The sequence below is a fragment of the Rhyacophila brunnea genome, unplaced genomic scaffold (assembly GCF_057557595.1).
Source record: "Rhyacophila brunnea isolate RB1 unplaced genomic scaffold, BYU_Rbru_1.0 scaffold_3, whole genome shotgun sequence".
NCBI classification, from domain to species: Eukaryota; Metazoa; Arthropoda; class Insecta; order Trichoptera; family Rhyacophilidae; genus Rhyacophila; species Rhyacophila brunnea.
Window position 1 is genome coordinate 22,918,875 of NW_028232965.1, and position 16,375 is coordinate 22,935,249.

General features: G+C 36.4%; 1 protein-coding gene across 1 annotated transcript in view; it reads left to right on the forward strand.

Annotated features, from left to right (window-relative positions):
• Positions 1-16,375, forward strand: part of LOC147068079 (uncharacterized) — a 33,530-nt gene that overhangs the window by 3,124 nt on the left and 14,031 nt on the right. Inside the window, exons 5-18 of the mRNA XM_085953328.1 lie at positions 789-944; positions 2,089-2,233; positions 2,943-3,137; positions 3,242-3,351; positions 3,621-3,765; positions 5,125-5,207; positions 11,606-11,719; positions 12,336-12,546; positions 12,644-12,709; positions 12,803-12,888; positions 13,288-13,413; positions 14,302-14,496; positions 14,679-14,763; positions 14,852-15,050. Of these exons, the coding sequence (XP_085809454.1) occupies positions 789-944; positions 2,089-2,233; positions 2,943-3,137; positions 3,242-3,351; positions 3,621-3,765; positions 5,125-5,207; positions 11,606-11,719; positions 12,336-12,546; positions 12,644-12,709; positions 12,803-12,888; positions 13,288-13,413; positions 14,302-14,496; positions 14,679-14,763; positions 14,852-15,050 (1,916 nt within the window). The remainder of the gene's footprint in view (positions 1-788; positions 945-2,088; positions 2,234-2,942; positions 3,138-3,241; positions 3,352-3,620; positions 3,766-5,124; positions 5,208-11,605; positions 11,720-12,335; positions 12,547-12,643; positions 12,710-12,802; positions 12,889-13,287; positions 13,414-14,301; positions 14,497-14,678; positions 14,764-14,851; positions 15,051-16,375) is intronic.

The following is a 16,375-nucleotide window of genomic DNA, read 5'->3' on the forward strand; positions in this document are numbered from 1 at the left end:
CGCATTTCAAGGACCTGTACGCGGCGGCCTTTTTCCGCAAGAACCGTAAAACTGTCCCCGGGGTGCAACAGGATAAATCTGAAATTTGAGACCCCCACCACGCACTCCGGCTCGTCGGCCTCCGTCTACCCTCCAAATTTTGCCGAAATCCGACTGCGCGTGTGGATTTGTATAAAGAAAAACCGACTCGACAGTACAAACATCCAAATATATTTTCGAAATTATAGTATAGATTAGATACACGACTTAAAGATAAAAAAGTAAGTTAATTTTAATGGCGGTCTCTACAAATCCATCTCCTTTCATATTGTCAAATAAATTTTTTTCAAAAGTTTTCTAATGTGTTTCATAACTAATTTTCAATTTTCTGAAGTTATATTATGAACAGTTTTATCCAATAATTTAAGCGTTTTGTTTGCATTAAACCGTGGTTCTGTATTATGTTTCAGTGCAAATCTTTTAACCGGTGTCCTACCTAGTTTTATAATAAATTCACAATATTGTCCTTTTATTACAACTGCGTTGTTTTAGTTGGTGGCCTTAAAAGTTTTACTAATTAAAAATAATGTTTAATTAAACAACCAACTGACGCATGTTCGAGGTTAAATTACTTTTAAAAGTTTAGTAATGCGTGCAAAATAATCCAATGTTATTGGGTAATCCATTTTAATAAATATATTGCTTTCATTTACCTGAAAACACAATGTAGACATATGCATATGGTACGCATGTTATGTTCATCGAACCCATTTGTGAACTAATTATTCATTTGCAATTCTGTTTTTAAGGTTCTTGAAAAAGTTCAAGTTGACTATTCGGATATAGTGATACAGGGGGTGGAGGATGAAGCCAGTGAAATAATTTTGCCCGACGTGTCTCCCAAGTTTACAAACATTTCTGTCAGCCAGGCCGTTCACAATGTGCACGCACCTGCTGCTGTTCAGGTTTGTGAAATGTTTTTTTTGTCGGTATTATGATTATATCAAATCTTACAGCCCCAGATTTGATTCCTGAATGTGCTATCATATTGGCCACAGTAAATCGAAATGGTTATAATAAATGTACACTCATCCCTCAATTTATAATTTTTTTTTACACAGTTTTGCAAAATAGATATTTTTTGTTTTTCAAATTAAGTACATATTATAAAAAATATTACTGACAGCAAAAAAAATGTGTAATGGATGTTCTTCATTTATTATTGTTATTAATTTAAAATAAGGTGATTTTGAATTACAGACTAATCATGAAAAAGAAAAAGCATTTGCTTTAGACACAAGCAATGTGTTAAATTAAATAAAACACAATATTATGTAGAACATATTTCACATAATTTAATAATAATTCTATAATAAATTTCGTCTGCTTTACTAGGACATTGTCAACTGGTACAAAATACATAATATTTTATTAAAGCATATATGCAGCAGTAATTAAGTAGAAATTAATATTAAGTAAATTCTCTGTTCGATCAAGAACAAATCAATTCGCAGAACACAACAGAATTTCATTTAGTTATTGTAAATAATTTTGTCTTTGAAATTTGTTGGTATAAATTGCTGTAATATTATGTATTTTGTAATCAGTTGACATGTCCTATAGAAGCTGATGAAACCGGTCCTGATTATTATTAAATTATGTGAAATAAGTACCTACTATATAATATTGTTTTATTTTATTTAATCCAATGTTTTCCACCAGGAATTCACTGTTAACACCATTAAAAAAAACAAGCATTGTGAATAGTATATTAATATTGCAATTACAAATTTTTTGTCCATAATAATTATGTATTGATTTTTTACATAGGGGTTTTTTTAACATATTCTCCGATCATGCACGGTTATTTATATGCCTGGTTTTTTTGGTATTCTGGAAAATTTCCCATGATTTTGTCACATCTTTTTTTTTACGCAGTTTTTGAGGGAAGTATCTACCACGTAAATTAAGAGATGAGCGTATAGTTAACATAAATTAGTCACAGAGTCTGAGAAAAGAGTCAAAAGAATAAATAAATTTATTTCTTTCATTAATGGGATAATTTAAAAATAATTGTTATGTTGTAATATTCTACTATATTCTTTTTAGACATTCCGAGTCGCTAGCAGCTCAGTACACAAACCGGTGTCGATTGCGCCTAAGCCAGCCGGATTGATGTCCAACAAGAATTATACTAATGTTGTCAAGAAGATTTCTTTGGGGAATTTGCAGTCTAGAACTGGAGGGATTATGAGTAAGTTATCAGTACATAATATTATATATTATCATATTCGCTCAAGCAAATTTAATAATGGCTTTTGCCAACATAATACAGTGGGAACCTCTCATAACGAGCAAAACAAATTGTAAAAAAATGGCTCCATTTCGCATAACGAGTGACGCGGAAGAGCTTATGGAGTTGAATCGTGTTTCACAGCAAGAAGTTGTGGAGAAGAGTTTGCCAACGGAGGAGGAGGAGGTAACAATCTTCTGGCACAATAAGAGAAATGCTGAAAGCATGGGAAACTGTAGCGTCATGTATTGAGAAGCATCACCCTATTAAGGCGGTGGCTATGCGCGCTACAAATTTATTCAGTGATAATGCTTTGTCACATTTTCACCAAATTTTGACGAATCGGCAAAAACAAATGTCTCTAGACAGCTCTCTAGTAAAAAAGATTTAGTTATTGTCATAAATTCCTACATAATAATACGTAATTTTCTTTGAATAAAGTAGTTTTTTTTTCGGCATGGAACGCATTGATTGTATTTTACATTAATTTATATGGGAAAAATTGTTTCGCTTAATGAGTGTTTCGCATTACGAGTAAGATTCTGGAACGAATTGTGCTTATTATGATAGGTTCCACTGTATAATAATCAAAGAACCCTTTTTTAATGTTCAAACAAAATAATTATGCAATGAATTGAGTAAAGTAAAAAATAAATGTCTTAAATTATAGGTGCAGACATGTCAGGTAGGCAAGTGGTCGTGTTGCCAGGAGGGAGCGGTCGTTTAAAATTAGTCAGCGCGGGTGGCGCTAATATGGGAACTATTCAAAATACAACCCAACTACTGAGAACGCCGAGTAATCAACTCGTTCGAATAAGACAGTCGACAGCAGCCCCACCTCTGACAAAACTGTCTGTTAAGCAAGGTAACCTAAATTTTTCTCATCCCAAAGCCTGTAATGTAACTTCACTATTGACAACTGAACAATATAACCTTAACTTAATTAATTTATTTTTTCGGCGAGCACAGAATCTACGGGGACAACCGCTAACATTTCTACGAAAAATACTCATCCGCGATACTTAAGCATCGTAGAGGCTCAAAAGATGGGGTTACTCACCAGTGGAAAAATTCATCAGGTAAAGAAAACTTTCATCAACTTACATTCACATTAATTTTGAAAAAAAATAACAATTGTTTTTATTTACAGTGCATTTATCCATGATTAATTTGATTATGTGAATATAGTGACCGCAGGGACACTTTGAATTTTTTCCTGCTTTTGTGCATTCTATAGTTGTTTGTACTTACTAGTAATATTGGATAATTACCGACACAAATTTCCCACTTTGATTAATATATACCGTCGAACTTAAAATTCAGAATATAATGATTATTTTATTTTTAGTTATTATCAGTATCACCTGGGAAAATGGCAGTGACCAGTTCTGTGCCAACCCCTACGTCTATATCAAACATTAGGCCTATCCGACCTGTGCAAACTCTTTCTGCGCTCAAATCTCCAACCAAAATACTGCCAGCACCACCGCAAGGTATGTCTTATATTCTATTGTGTAATCATTTTGATTCTTATTGACGTTATTCAAAAAATGATCTTAACAAAGGTTTTGAAAAGAGCTCAAAAAATATCATTTCAAATAATGAACATCGGAAACTAGAAACAAACGAAGTGTAATTTATTAATTATTTGTTTTAATTTTTGAAATGGAGTGCAATTTTATTCTTCTATGTAGTTTATGATTATAGATAACAGATGTATATTATATATATAATAAATTCGTAAGTGCCATACTAGAGGATGCCCCTACAAGTGGCATCATCTCTTGGAGTGACAATGCATGTTGACTGTGAGCCCCAGAACTCAATAAAGTATTCATTATCGAAATTGTGGCAAAAATCAATAAATGGTGATATCAATATGACTTGAAATATCAATAAATGGTGATATTTCAAGTCAGATACAGTTTATTGCAATGATAATAGTATTGACTGTATGTACAACAACAAAATTTTATGGGTATAATAATCGTAATGCACTCTGACCGTTGGTGGTAATTATTTGTCAGCACTCTGTCAGATTGATGAATTAGTTAATTTCTTATCTGAAACAGTAATTTTAAAATAAAATGTTTAACTAATACGTAAACTTTACATACTCATTTTTACGTTGATTGATTTGGAATCTCTAAAATTATTTAACTATCATTATTTCGATGCCATGACTGCAAAGAATTATCAAGGGACCAATGTTCCCTCTAATTTTTCTATTGTGTGTGCTGATCATCAACGCATCTATTGGACATACAATTTCTTTTTTAATGACAAAGTTTAAAATTTAAATTATTTTTAAAATAAAAATTAACACAATCAAAATAAAAACGCGTTACTTTTTTTATAACCACGAGGAATAAATGCATAGTTGCAAAAATCAGAAATTGGGAAATATAAAGTAGTATTGTGTATATTTTAGTCCAAAAAAAAATATAATAAAAAAAGCGAAGTCGTCTTAGATGCTTGGTTGTTGAGCCCTGACTGATCTCTGATTGGTCATTGCGACATCATGTGAGACTCTAGTGCTATCTATTCGGGTGACTGAATGTATTCTTGTGTAAAGTATACATAACGTAACAGAAGGGTGTTATTTCGGATCGAGAAAAATAATGTTAATGTAATGTTACAGGGTTATAGTATTGCGTACTTGGAATAGATATACTGATATAAATTTATATAAAACCCAATGTTGAAAATATCAAGCTGTGGCCGATATTATTGCATTCATTCTATAACTAAGCTGGTGATCAAACTGCCATCAAAATGTCATAAATTCCAAGTACAGGTGTGCCAATTTTTTGATACTTGATGAAGTTTTGAATATTTTTTCATCTTTTTAGGAGTAGGAAGTGTTGGCAAAATCATTTTGACATCTGGTACAAATCCACAGAGTGTCGTAATACGACAAACTAAGTCTGCTCAGGTAAAACATATTTTTTATTAGTACTAAGTTAAATATTTCATACGAGGATGAATAATTCCTACTACATCTACCTACATGGTATACATCAATGATTTTTGAATTTTTTTCATTGCACTAATGAAGAAGTCATCACTAGGGTCCGGATTTGTATGCAACAAAAAACATGGTTATATGCATGCACGTATGCACTTAAAATCAATAAAATATGCACTAAAACCGAAGAAATATGCAGTTAAAAATTGTCATTTTTTGTGGAAAAAAATTGTAAATACCCACTTTACCCAATATTACTGACAAAAAATCGAATAACAAGTTAATAATTTTTCAACATAATACAATATCAGAACAAAAAACACAAACAAAGAATATAAAGTTAATCAATTACAATTTTCAAAATAGTTTTTTCACAAGTACCTACAAATAATTGAATAATAAATGCAATGTAAACCAAACATAACTTAAAAAACAAAAACGACACACTTAACCATTCCTAAATACTATTTTCTGTTTTTTGCTAGAAAAAAAAAATATACATTATTTTTTTCAATATTATGGTCTGGCATTCAATTTTTCCGCATAGGTATCTGTCAGTATTTTGTTTATATGCGGAAAACTACCTCTCAACGTCCACTTGAGCAAACTTTAAATAATAGTGCCCGAGTTGACTTCACTTCTTCCAGTGATAAATCCACAGCTCGGAGATGGGAGGTTGCGACTGAACTGTCGAGCCGTGCAGACGTGTTTTTGCATCGCTATTATTTCGCTTTCGTTATCTTCAATTTTGACCCTGCTATTCACAAGCTCTTGATCCCGTTTCTTTACTAATACCTTCGCCTGCCCTTGGAATACGATTTGTGAAACTTTTGTGTGTTTTCCCCTTGGACTTTCCCGGGAATTGTGACTTTTAATTCATTTAATAATAGTTACCTAATTATTGTAACAATAATATTTATTGTGCGATAAATTGTGTTTGAGTGAGTGACGTGTGACGAGTGTTACCTAGCGCCATGGTCAACCACAAAGGGGACCCCATGCAAGTGGAAGGAATGTCCACTAGGAAGCGGAAGTCGGACGTGGCTGAGGGTATTGGTGACCCAAAGCAGGCCCTCAAGGTCAAGGATAAAAGGCCTGAGAAAGAAAAAGAGGAAGACAAGCAGAGCGCTTCCACTTCAAAGGGCAAGGGCGTTAAGTCAAGGGCTGTTTCAGCCTCAGCATCTTGCGGGGAGATCAGTCCCGTGGCTTTGAGTATTCTCTCTTAGTCTCAGGAGAGTGCGTCCAAGGCGACGATTGCCATCAAGAGGGCGCTTGGCACCCTCGAGAAGGACAGTCGTATTGCCAGAGCAACCGTGAACGCAGTAGCCGAGGAGCTTGAGATGGCAATCACTGAAACGTGGGCCATGGCGATAGAGCTGGAGGCGCACAAGGCAATTGTGAAGGATCGTGCCTCCTTAACGAGAGCCATCATACAGGCTCCTTCTAATGCTCCTCCCAGGGCTCTTTGGAGTGACGTAACCCGTAGAGAGGCTCAACCAACTAGAGTCTCCGAATGGCCACCAGTTCCTCCGAAAACTGTCGCCAGGCCGGGGGTGATGTTTTATCCGACTAAGGAGGGCCAAGAATCGACTGCTACAAAGGAAGCGGTCATGAAAACTATTGTGCCTGAAACTTTGGGAGTGCACATCACCGGGGTACGCAAGATCCGGGGAGGCGGGATCATCGTGCATCCCAAAAGTGACGACGAGGCTAAGCGGCTCATGGCTGCCCCTGGGCTGACTGAGGCCGGCTTAAAGGCCCAAGTCGCGGGGAGAAAGCTTCCCCGCGTCATAATTTTTAATGTACCCATTGAGACGACAGAAGAGCAGCTCAAGGAGGCAATCATAAACAATACCCAGGAGGCGTCTGGCCTTGCATCTGAGGGTTACGCTGGAACCAAACTGAGCCACAAGGCGGGACCGAAGACCGAACGTTTTCATATGATAATGTCGATCCCGGGAAAGGCTCGAGAGGCGCTGCTTAATGATGGCAGACTTTTCATGGGGTGGAATTCGTTCCCTGTGCGTGACTTTTGCGGAGTTGTCAAGTGTGCAAAGTACCACTTATACGGACACATGGCGAAGGGTTGCAACGCTAAGGTTACAACGTGCGGCCACTGCACTAGAGAAGGGCATGACAGAGCAGACTGCCCCACCGCTGACGAACCGGGGAAGTGCCCTGTGTGCACGCGCTACAAGAAGCCGAACGGCCACTTGGCCACCGATCCCGACTGCCCCGCGCGCCTACACGCTATTGAGGAGGAAAGAAGCCGCACTGATTACTGTCCGCAATGATCTCCTTCGCTCAGATCAACGTGGGCAGAGGTCGAGCCACATCTGCCGAGCTGCTTGAGGTTGCTCGGGATCAGAATACAGACATTATTATGATACAAGAGCCATACGCCTTTGGTCCCAATCGGGGCCTAAGCGGTGGCCGTATCATACAAGCTACCCCGAAATCTCCAGCTTGCATATTTGTAATTGACACCGCACTGAGTGTGTTGCATCTCTCGCATCTATCCAATGAGCTCTTCTCGGTGGCGGAGATTGCTAATAACAGGGGGCTCTCCATTGTAGTTATATCTGCGTATTTTCAGTACAGTTCTTCTACCCTGTATTGCACAAAACAACTGGAGAAAATCTTATATGCTTGCAGAGGCAAGCAGATAATTGTTGGGGCGGACGTTAACGTCCATCCTTGCTCTGGGCCCCCTCTGGGACCAGACGTAACAAAGACAAACCTGAGCCACTCGAGGAGCTCTTGGCCGCCTTTGATTTGACGGTGCTAAATGACCCTAACGGGCCGGCCACTTTCTCCACCAGAAATGGTGAGTCACATATTGATGTCACTCTGACATCCAGTGGCGTTGCCAGACGCGCTGTGGACTGGCAGGTCCACACGAACGCGGTGGCTAGCGATCACCGTCTGATCACATTTTTGTTCAGAGTTGCGGGAGATGCGGCCCCATTGAGCCAAACCGAGAGCGTACTACTTCCCAGGCGCTTTCGGACGAGCGGTATCAATTGGGATGCTTTTGACGTCAAAATTGGTGGACTGGCCTCTGCCATGTCGGCTGACGATCTCCACCAAAGAGCCAATGACTTGACTGCGTTCATTACTCAAACTGCGGAGTCCACGCTGGGTAGAACCTCTCTGAGGCCACCCAACCTTGCACCATGGTGGATACCAAAATTGACATCTTTGAGAAGGACCATGAGACTTGCCCAAAGAAAATTGCAAAGAGCTAGAAGATCTCAGAACGACTTACCTAGAAATGACGAACCTACGGAGATTGCTTATAAATCCGCAAGGGCAAAATTCAAAAAAAGAGTTAAATAAAGCCAAGAAAAAGCACTGGCGGGATTTTGTCTCTGAAATGGGGTGCTATGATCCGTGGGGACCGCCTTTCCGCGTGATAAAGCTGGGCTCAAGGCCTGGTAAAGTCATGGCGGCTATGCGGCGTCCCGATGGCACCTTTGCGATGGACAGCGCAGAGTCTGCATCCATACTGCTGGAAGCTCTAATTCCACAGGACATACCTACGGCACATGAAGATGACAGAACCTGTCAACTAAGACTATCTGCAATCTTGCCGTTGGAGACTCACCATTCTCCTGAGCTTACCCAGTCGGAGGTGGGATTAATTTTTGATGGCCTCAGGGCGGGAAAAGCCCCCGGACCTGATGGGATCAGCAATGTGATTGCCAGAAGGGCGTGGCTTCGAGCACCTCATGAGATAGTCAGGCTGTATGCTGACTGCATGAGCAGGGGCATCTTCCCAGACTGTTGGAAGAAGGGTCTCCTTAGGATTATACCTAAAATGAGCACACGACCACCGCATGACCCAAAAGCGTACCGTCCAATCACTCTTCTGCCAGTGCTGGGTAAGATATTGGAGCGGTTAATCAGCAGAAGGCTGGAGGACCACCTTGAGAGAATCTACCCTATCTCGGAGAGGCAATTTGGCTTCAGACCCGGCAAGTCTACTGAGGACGTCATCAGATCTGCACAGAAATTTGTTGAGGACTCAGAAGGAGTCATTGTGGCAGGCTTCTTTTTGGATATAGCCGGTGCCTTCGACACCGCATGGTGGCCATTAATTCTATCTAAGCTTCCGCTCCGACAGATCCCGGGGGACCTCTTTGCCCTAGTGCAAAGCTATTTTAATAAAAGGGAAGTTATATACGACTCTAGCACTGAATTGATTTACAGGGAGACCACCATGGGGTGTCCGCAGGGTTCCGTGCTTGGCCTGTGGGACTTATGGGCCCCGAACGAGCGGAGTTATTTGCCCGGGTCCGACCCCATTCGGGCCCAATAGGACACGCGGACATGGTGGCAACCGAGGCCAATTTTGCGGCCTTTACTAAATTCGCCAGAGCGTACGGGGGGCGGGACACTCTCGACTCCCCTTGCGACTCTTCTAATTAAAGTCACTGATAGTTGCCATATAAATTAACATCATGCATTCGCACTTCGGTGCAAGGTTGCATCACCAGTCCCGTGCGGCTCTGCTCGGGACAAAATGAGGGCTTAAATTCTTTGATCTGGCACACGTAAGGGTTATGTTAGCCGGCCGCGTATGACATGGCTGCATATACATAACGGGATTGGAGGTGGGAATTTACACACCATATCTAGCTCGGAGATGGCATTAAAAATGCAAGTGCATCTAAACTATCTTTCTTCCTAACTTAGTTATATTTCGATAAAATAATTTAAAAAAAAACTAAAATTATACTTACATTCAAAAGCTCTAAAATATGCATTTATTTATGAAATATGCACTAATGTCTCAAATATGCTCTAACGTCTCAAATATGCATTTATATGCACAATAAATTTTTATTTTTGGATTCTGTGTCTTTCAAAACAGATTTCTGTGCAACTCTCATAGCTGTGCATACACCCTAACAAAACATGCACTAGCATATAAATCCGGGCCCTAGTCATTACATACGTGCAAAAAATGTACAGACCCCACTTTCAGTTTTGACTCTGCACCTTGGTGGTGTAAAACCTCATTGGCTGTAAATTTCACCATACCAATTGATTAATGGTCAATAAATGACCCTATTTGCTATACGAAATGTCAATGTTATTCTTTTCCTTGAATGGACTAGATCAGGGGTGGGAAAACTTTTTGGATGGAGGGCCAAATTCAAGAATTCAAAATGAGCGGCGGGCCGCAAGTAAAATACCATTTTTAGATATACCTACACTATTTATTATCACGAAAAATAAACATTTTTTTAAATTCAGGTGTTAATTTTGTGGTTGATATTCTCAAAACTGCTTGTATAAATGGGCATCGGAGATATTTGATCGTAAATAATTTTTATCGAGGTTTACGATCAAAAATGTAGGTTGATCCAAAAATAACGAACATTTTTCTTGCATAATCTTTAAGTTGGTCGAATTTGTCTGAATGAAGGGCATTGTAAAGTTTGGAGATTTCTTCACGACGATGCAATTTTCTTAAATCAGTGTCACGCTGCAGATCAAAAATCTCAAGTTGTCTCTCAAGGTGACTCTGTCGGTACACTATCAATATATATTGAAAATGGATCGCGTACTATTGCTGAACTTGTCTCAATTTTTCGGAAGTCATTCAGAGCTTTAATAATTTTACCATATTCTTCAAATCTATATTCTGATATATTCAGCAACTTCAAAGATGGAAAGTGGTCCACGTCGTTATTCGATATTTGTCGAAGGAATAACTTGAGTTTTAATTGAAATCCATTCAAACTTTTTACCATATCATGGGCATATTTTTTTTTTCTCCTTAAAACGCGGAGTTAAAAGTATTTAAATATGTCACGATCTTCAATGTAGAAAATAGTTGTAACATAGTGTGAGAAGAGGCGCAAGGAAGACGTACTGAGATAATACATTTACGAAACAACAAATTCTTCAAATTTTAATCTATTGTCAATATTTTTTAAAAAATTATAAAAAAGTTATTCGTAATCAGAAGTACAATTATGGCGGGCCACAAAAAATACCCGGCGGGCCACATGCGGCCCGCGGGCCGCAGTTTGCCCCCCCCTGGACTAGATCAATACTGTATGATTAAAAAATTTGACAAGCCATTTTGAAAAATATCATGCGTCGAGATCCAATATGAACAGTGCACACTAAACTTTATGAGTCATCTTCTAAGTTCTATGAAAATAATTAATATGTAGGATCTATTTATGTTGGATCTCAATAGCCTACCTCCACCCTTGGCTATTGCTGTGTTTATAAGTTTGTACCGCAGAATGGTGCACTCCGAATGTTATTAGGTATGTTTTTAGAAATTCACCTCTGATGAATTTTTTTACTACGTTTGTGAGCTCTTGTTTTTTGCTTGCTTTAAGATAATGAAGGCGGATAGTCCTCTCACTGCTGGAAGTACTATTTTAGCCAATATGGCGGTAGGTCAGAAATTTAATTCACAACAGATTCACCAAATCAACATTCCAGGAAAAGGGGTGAGCATCTCTCAGATTATTATGAATTTATTTGTATAAGTTCTAAGTGTAAAGTGAATTAGAATTTGAACTACTATTATTATCAAAAACAATAAATAGTAGTGGGTGAGTATACTAAATAAACATTTGATCTTATAGGAAAACTTATAGGATGAAATCGCGAACATTTATAGTTATGATAAATAAGATAATGGCCAAATTACACCTCCAGTCTCAACTCACTTTAACCCGACTGGATGATGATCAATATCATTCTGTTTCAAAACTGTTCCACACCAACATTCAGTTTTCAATTAGATCATTTCAACGCTTGTGATTGGCCGAAAGGATTGGTATTTAAATAAATACCCCAATATGCCTTCTACCTTGTCAGTTTGTTGGTTCCTCCCAAATATCACTGTACACTAAGTAAATGTTGGGATTTTTGGTAAATTTGAAAAAAATACTAATTCTATCAAATATTTGAGTTTTTACTAACCAGTGAATACTATCAATATAGCCGAGACAATCGGTCGGTCCAGGTGGATGACAAAAACCTACAATTTTACTAGCCTAACGATCGTCCAGTCAGGTCAAAAGTTAAAGTGTAATTTTGTCATCATATTGTCATTTATAGGTGCAATATGTGCGGTTGATGACGGCATCGAGTCTAGGTCAGCAACAGACGTCGGTGGGGCAACAAACTCCCATCAGGATAACTCCCATAGCTCCGGCGCCGCCCGCCTCCCACAACACTTCACAACCCATCACCACTCTAGCTTCCAAGATGGTTTCGGCCAAGCCCGCTCAGATCCTTCCTAAGAGAATTATCATAGCGGACTACCCTGGTGAGTTTTTTGATAGAGAGATATTTATCAGAGCATGTTTCGTCTTGAGTTATCTGAAAAAGCAATTTTCTAACATTACATTGCATTTTTTTGGTAGGTAATCTCGTACAAGTTGGTTCAAATAAACCTCCCGCACTCGTGACCACTTCTACTGTCAAAAAAGGTAAAAAAAAATGTAATGAATATGAACAAAATATTGCTTATTAAAATACATAAAGTGATATGATTTCAGCGTCTTTCTGTTTGCTTTGTTCAGTTGTAGGAAAACCTCCAACCAAATTGCTGCCTGTTTCATTCACTCCTACTCTCCAGAAAATTAGCCAAGCTATGCCACCGGTCAGTGTAAGAACCATATTTTTTTTGCTTTAACATATGAAAATGACAATGAAAATTACCCCAGTGATGTCTAAAAAGATAAGGATGTACTTCTTTGTTCAAAACTCATGCGTCTTTCGACAACTGAAAAGTAGTGATTTATCTCCTTTTTCCTTTTGCATTTGATTGAATATTAATTTGTTACAATTCAATTGTCAATTAAATTATAAACATTTATAAAAAAGGTGGATTAATCACCATCCTTTCATGTTATTGTATTAATACGTTTTCTCTTTTACCATTGTGAGAGAGATTTACAAAGTATTTAATAGGCAATCTTTCAATAATTGATGTATATTTTTAAAAACACAATTAGAATAAAGATCTATGTATGATAAAAATATTTAATCAATTGTTTTATTACAGTTTTCCATATCTACACCGCCTTCACTTCAACAAGTCCAAACAACCAACGTGACAAGTCAAGAATCAGGAGAAATAATGCCTGATATTGAATCCCAAATCAGCAAGGTTAAAATAGTCAAGCATGAGGTTAGTGAAATTTTCAATTGATAATCATTTCTGAATATGTACTATTTATATTTTGTCAAGAAAATTATCTAAGAAAACCATCCATAAATAATAATGAGAATTGAATTCATATTACATAATTTTATGTACAATGTATTGTTTCTGCTTTGACTGGTTTATTAGTGTCTTTGGCCACTGCTTGGTGATACTTTTTGAGTAATGACGAATGAGTATTAAATGTTGAGGTACATTTTGACTGTATCATAGAATAACACACTACCTAAGTCAAAATAATGTGTTAAATACTTTTTCAACTAATGCTCAAGTTGGTGTGCTGTCACTGGTTTAACATATAGCTCATGATTAACGTAGAAAAAAGCCAACTGTTATGTTGTGTGGCATTTTGTAATTTCAAAAAATGTATGTTATATATTTACATACTTTCGTAATTTAAAAAAAAGAGAAATAGTAGGTACATAGTCAAGTTATTGTGGAATGTATGTTAATGTTATGAAAATATTGAATATATTATCTTAAAATAATTCATTATTAATTAATGATGTAAATTATGTATTAGTTTTCTCTACACATTTTTCAAAAAGGTGTTGGCTTTCTGAAAAGTTAACTTATTAGAATTATTAGTTCGTTGCTCCACAAAGTAGTCAATCTATATAACTTGATTGATTTATTAGTTACCATTTTTAATTTGCTGTAAATTTTGTTTATCTCAATAATATGTGTCGAACTTTATGAAAATTGAATGTTTCATGACAGGATTATACCTATTTTAATTAAATGTAATAATTATTATTGATAATATTTTTTATACAGTACTTAGGTAATTCAGCGGTTTGCATTATTAATTTATATTATTCATTTGATGTTCATACTTAATTTATTTTAATTTAGATGGACGACTCCGAGGAGAGAGGAGGCGATGGAGAAGTTTTGGAAGAAGATCCAATGACACAGAGTGACGAACGAGAACACGAAAATGACCGTTCGTCTCCAGAATGTATCGACCACAGTCAATCGGATAGAAAACATATAGTTATGGTGCCGGCTTCTTACATTCAACAGATGCAACAGCATAATGAACAAAATGTAATAAGTTATTACATAAATACATATTAAAATTTTGTATTGTAAAATTCATTTGCATAAAAAATATTCTTAAATGTGTTGCAGTTTTAACATTGTTTAGACCTGACCTCCCTTGCATTATTATTGTCAAATTGTTTAATACTATGAAGTCAATGTAAACATAATACGCTTACTTCTTTCAGGCCGGTGGTAAATCATTATCAATTGCAGCAAATGTTGAGATTAAACAGGAGGTAACAGAATATCCTTCCAAAAATCTTGATAATTGTAAGTCATATTATCATTGTTTTCAATGTAAAATGATATATTATAAACGGCTTTTCATTGGTGATAATTGTTGTTTTTCAAATTGTAGCCATAGAATTGGGGTTGCGTCCTCGTAAGCCATGCAACTGTACAAAATCTCAATGCCTGAAGCTGTACTGCGACTGTTTTGCCAACGGAGAATTCTGCAATCAGTGTAACTGTAATAACTGCCATAACAACTTGGAAAATGAGGAGTATCGTCAGAAAGCGATTAGAAGCTGTTTAGAGAGAAACCCCAATGCTTTCAGGTCAATATTGTCTTAAAGTCAAATAAAATTCTTCAATTATTGTTAACTAGCAGTAGGTATATATTAATTATATATTTGTGAAACTGCAACCGTACAACTGTAGAATGCTTTGACTGTTTATTGTCTTGAAATGCAACATAATATCGTCGGTGTTTTGTAAAAAGGGCGAATCAACCATTTTGGCGAAATCGAGATTTTAATGAAAATACAATATGTACCCCACTAGCTTTGTTGTGTAAAAACGGCGAATTTTTATCTCCACAGGAAAGTACTTAAAAACGATAATCGACTAAAATTAAATTAATTAAAATTACGAAATAAAAAGCAAATGTGACATATTGGGCCTTTTAAAATATTATATAATAATACCTATTATAATGACAGTATTCTTTCTAATACAGGTAGAAAACAAATAAATGTCAAAAGTTAAAAACCCTCCTCCTGTAAAGTAGCATTTTGGTTAATTCGCCCTTTTTACAAAACACTGACGATATCTAGTTTTGGTTAAACACAAATAATACTATCGGCTTAGGTACTAATAGAAATTTAATTTCTATGTTTGATGGTAATTATAACTGATGATGCCGAAATGCGAAACCCAGATTGCTATATCCGAATCCTATGGAATAGTACAAAACTATTATTAATTAGAATTTAACGGGTGGGAATTAATTACACATCAACAAAAAATATTCAAACATTGAGAAAATAGTTTTCACATAAACTAAATATGTAATACTAAACAAAAGTACCGTATCACATTTTAAAAATATAAGTAAACTTAGTTTTGATAACTAGTCACATAGAAAAGGGAGGAAATTCACAAAGCGAAACAATATTTCACTAAGCAAAATATGTCGCTATGGTTGGCTATGTTCACATCATTGCACGAGACGTCATGTTTCAGATCTGTCAAATAAAGTATGATATTACTGTAGAAATTGTCATTTTAGTAGCCTCATATCAATAAAATAGAATATAAGAGATATAGATAGATAATATATTATATTTTTGAAGACATAAAAAATACCATTAATGCTTTATCTAAGTATATAATAATTATAACCTTTCATAAAATTGATCATTTCTTTTTTAATGAGTTTATTCATAGACTTATATACTGTTATGTCTGAAAACAATATGTATGTACAATACTATTATTAGTATGTATCAGTATACTCATGTTAAAATTAATTAATTTAACCGCAAAGAGCAAAATATATTTTCCGTCAATACACCTATTCATTTTTGAGTGTTAAAATAATCTTTTGGCAAATGAGAACTATTTCTTTCCGTACTGAAAATCTACCATTAGACAGTTGTCG